This window comes from Echinops telfairi, unplaced genomic scaffold (assembly GCF_000313985.2).
Source record: "Echinops telfairi isolate 266 unplaced genomic scaffold, ASM31398v2 ScPeMD7_9;HRSCAF=40, whole genome shotgun sequence".
Classification (NCBI taxonomy): Eukaryota; Metazoa; Chordata; class Mammalia; order Afrosoricida; family Tenrecidae; genus Echinops; species Echinops telfairi.
The window spans coordinates 74,175,516-74,176,859 of NW_022103906.1; the positions used below are offsets into that span (position 1 = coordinate 74,175,516).

General features: G+C 61.2%; 1 protein-coding gene across 2 annotated transcripts in view; it reads right to left on the reverse strand.

Moving 5' to 3' along the window:
- The window catches only part of TTC31 (tetratricopeptide repeat domain 31), a 9,556-nt gene that overhangs the window by 3,931 nt on the left and 4,281 nt on the right, over nt 1–1,344 (reverse strand). For both annotated transcript variants that reach the window (XM_045286641.1, XM_045286640.1), the window contains exons 3-7: nt 1,211–1,313; nt 862–1,091; nt 631–714; nt 201–257; nt 41–121 (exon numbers count right to left, since the gene is read on the reverse strand). In XM_045286641.1, coding sequence (XP_045142576.1) covers nt 41–121; nt 201–257; nt 631–714; nt 862–1,091; nt 1,211–1,313 — 555 coding nt within the window. The remainder of the gene's footprint in view (nt 1–40; nt 122–200; nt 258–630; nt 715–861; nt 1,092–1,210; nt 1,314–1,344) is intronic.

The window sequence follows — 1,344 nt, forward strand, 5'->3', positions numbered from 1 at the left end:
GGTGGGCAGAGGGCCAATAGGGGAGGAAGGGGGCTCCCACCTCCTCCTCCTCACACTGCCCCTGAGCCGGGTGCCTGGGGCTGGGAGGGGGGCTCTCATCCCCACGCAGGCTGGTCTTGCCCTGGAAGGAAGGGGGTGGACACAGAGTTGGGACAGGCCTGAGCTGCGGGCCGGCTTCTCGGTTGACTGTGGACACTCACGGTGGCCTCCCCGCCATCCTGCTCCAAGCGCTCCTGCAGCTTTCGCTCCTTTTGACGCTGTGAGGATAAGGGTGACGATGACAGCATTGACTACACGGAATGTCCCGGGCCAAGAGCTTCAAGTGCTGGCTCACTCGATCTCTGCCACTCTAGGAAGCAGGCCTTCCCAGGGGAGCATGGCCCTCGTTTTACAGGTTAAGAAACCAAACCAGAAACAGAACAGGAGTCCCCAGCCAGAGGTCGCAGTGAAGAGGGAGGCAGGTTCAGGCCTAGTAGAACAGGGGACCCCAGAGCCCAGGCTGGAACCATCCTGTCATTTGGCTTCTAGGAAGATCTGCACCCCCCAGCCCCTGAGCCCATAGACCGTGAGCTCTCTCCAGTGCCCCATCCCCAGAGCCCCGTGCTCCCGCCCCTCCTGCCTCCCAGCCACCTTCTTCTTCAGCCGCTTCTTCGCTGCTTTCTGCTTCACTCGCTCCTCCTCAGCCACCAGCTCCTCAGCCAGACGGTTAGCTTCCTGAACAGAAAAGGTGAGAGAGAGAGAAAAGAGTGAGCGAGAAAACCAGAGGCAGGCGGTTGTGGAAAAGGCTTGGAAGGCGATGGAAACATGGGGCTGGAAGGATCTGGGGGAAGTGGCGCCCCTCCTGCCTCCGGAGCATCTTACCTCTTCAGTCACTAGGATCCTCTGGGGCATGACCACCTGAAGCAGACTTTCTGACTCACGGAGGAAGGATGCAGAGGTAGCGGGGCCTTGAGGCCTAGGCCTCGCCTCTTGGGGACAGGACAGAAAGGCCTTCTGGAGACCACAGTAGGTGCTCAGTCCCTTGGCCTCCTTGCCCCCTTCACTCTGCCCAGCTGTTTTGGCCTCATGGCGGAGCTGGTTCTGGACATAATCTGTCAGGGAGGGAAGGAGGGAGAGAGCAGGGGACTAGAGCGGGCCATCATCTTCAACAGGAGGGGGGGGATCCTGTGGGCACCAGCTTCAGCCCAGGGCCCAACCCTGCACTCCCCACCTTGGTGCCGCCCCTGCAGCCGCCTGCTGCTCCCCTCCTCGAAGCTCCAGTGCAGGCCGCAGGGACCTGGTTCCACCAGCTGTCCAAGAAAATCCACTCTGTCCTGGGGAAGGGGGAATGGAGGCTGGTGTTTG